General features: G+C 33.1%; 1 protein-coding gene across 2 annotated transcripts in view; it reads left to right on the plus strand.

Annotated features, from left to right (window-relative positions):
• GHITM (growth hormone inducible transmembrane protein) overlaps positions 1-1,814 on the plus strand; it is a 17,586-nt gene extending 15,772 nt beyond the window's left edge. For both annotated transcript variants that reach the window (XM_011355339.2, XM_011355340.2), the window contains exon 9: positions 388-1,814. In XM_011355339.2, coding sequence (XP_011353641.1) covers positions 388-472 — 85 coding nt within the window. In that variant the 3' untranslated portion in view covers positions 473-1,814. The remainder of the gene's footprint in view (positions 1-387) is intronic.
• Positions 1,815-2,344: the final 530 nt, after the last annotated feature.

Here is a 2,344-nt window from a genome sequence, read left to right on the forward strand (position 1 = left end):
GTGGCGAGGTGTTAAGGGGGTATATTATATTTAAAAATGCCAGACTTGTGTCTAACACATTTTGTGAAGGTGTTTCTTTGGTTTGGTTTTGATTCTTTTGTTGTCTGTCACCCATTTTTTTTAACTCAAGATACTATGCTCATAGTAAAGTGCAGAGGAAAGAATAATGATTTATAAACTGCCCATTAACATTTAAAAGATGACTCTGCCAGAAGAAAATCTTGACTATGTTCTAGTCTAAGACTTCCTAAGTTGGCATCTTTTTAAAAAGTTTCCAACTTATCTACCTAGAGCAAATAATCAGTATTGCTTTTACTTTTCTCTATTAATAGTTTTTATCATTGTTATTAGAATTACATCATATTTAACAGGCATTTTCTTTTCTAGGATGCTGGGAATCTACATGGATACATTAAATATATTTATGCGAATTGCCAGTATTCTAGCAACTGGAGGCAACAGAAAGAAATGATGTGACTCAGCTTCTGACTTCTTTAATGCATCAGATACCTTGCTTGTTTAATAGGGGCAGATATTCATTAAGTAGTTTGTTCAAGCAGCTTTTGTTGAAGTTTAGAGGGTAAGAACTCGTCATCATGTTTCAGACGTTCCAGTAATGTGATGCTTCAGGTGTACGTTTTCTTCTGGAGAATAAATTCAGTAGTTCTCATCCAGATAACCACAAACATATCCAGTTCTCATGTTTGAGTAATTCTAAAATGAATCAATGAATGTGAAGACTGAAGTTTGTGTAGTGAGAATTTAACTTTTATCTATTTTTTAAAATTATTTGGTTAAGTAAAAATTTAAAAACTTGTGTTTACCTGCATATGTTTTGGAATGCAGAATATTAACCAGTCATGTCGTGAGTGAGGTAGAGGTTTGGTAAAGGGACCAGAGAGAAGTAAGGGGTCACTGGCAGTCTTTGAGTACTTAGAACTTAAAACTTGTGTAATTGGTGATGAGTCAGTGAAAGGGCTCTGGCTATTTGGAAACAAGTCATCTCTTTTTATATTTGTCTGCTAAATTTATCAAAGTATTGAGCATAAAACAAAGACGTAGGTGATGCATTTTCCCACTGTTCCTTTTCAGTGCTCTCTTTACACTGTAGATGTGATCATGTTTGGCTTCTCATTGTTCAACATTGTTTGAACAGTCCAGAATGTTAATCATATGGAGAATTCCTGATATATAAAATATCTGTGTATATGTGTATGAAAATTTTACTTTTGAATCTTTTAGAACAAAATGTTCTTAAAATATCTTCTCAGGATAAAATATCAACGCATGAAAATTGTTGTATTTTCAAGTATACAAACAATATGTTCATAATTACTGATTTTTTTTGCGTATTTATTGAAATGTTTAATAGAATAGATGCTTGCCTTTATCTCTTCAAGCTTTGAAGCTTTTATTAGAAAAGCCTATTTGAGGCTTACACTTGAGATTATGAAAGCAGTTTTTCTTCTAAGACTTGGTTTCTTGCGTTTTCTCTCAGACTGAGCACTAAAAAAAAGGAAAGCAAAGCTAGTCTTCATGAACTATATAAATCAAAAACTTAAGATGGAATGCTTCCTTAGAGTGTTCCCTAGCAGAATTTCCCTTCTCTCCCGCATAGACCATCACTTAACTCTCTTGTGACATTTCTGATAACAGTTATTTTTGGAAGTTCTTAATGAAATAAGTATATATGATTATTGAGATGATTTGTGTTCTTGATAAGTATTTATTACATAATCCAGAAATAACTATTCTTACCATCTCAAATTACATATGATGCTTATTTTTGAAATAATAAAGGTTCCAGCCACATGGTGATGTGTCTGTAGTTTTTCCAGATGAACCACATGTATACCTTTTGAATAGGGGATTGTTCAAGAAAGCAACTTAGTCTCTTAGCAATATAGTATACATATTACAGTGTGATTATGACTGTGGTGCTTAGAGGCAGACTGCCTTTATTTGAACTCCAACTCTTGCACTTATTCCTTATATGACCTAGGCAAATTACTTAACCTCTCTGTGCCCATTTCCTCTATAAAATGCAGATGATAACAGAACTACCTCATAGGGTTAAGGTGAAATGTGCTGGTACTTAGTAAGCATGGTGTAAGTTTTAGCTGCTGCTGCTGGTTTGTTTTGGCAGTTTTTTCTCTAAGAAAACAAGTCTTAAGTGCTAAACTGTTTTTTCTTTCCCTACGTTAGTCCCTGTATGTATGTCAGTGTGATCTTTAAAGTGAAATCTTAAAGGTCCTATTGGTTCTATTGTCTTCAGTCACATTTTAGAACCCAAAATATATATCCTTATGTTTGAATGGCATCACACACAAAAAACAAAATGATA

Source organism: Pteropus vampyrus, unplaced genomic scaffold (assembly GCF_000151845.1).
Source record: "Pteropus vampyrus isolate Shadow unplaced genomic scaffold, Pvam_2.0 Scaffold20, whole genome shotgun sequence".
NCBI lineage: Eukaryota > Metazoa > Chordata > Mammalia > Chiroptera > Pteropodidae > Pteropus > Pteropus vampyrus.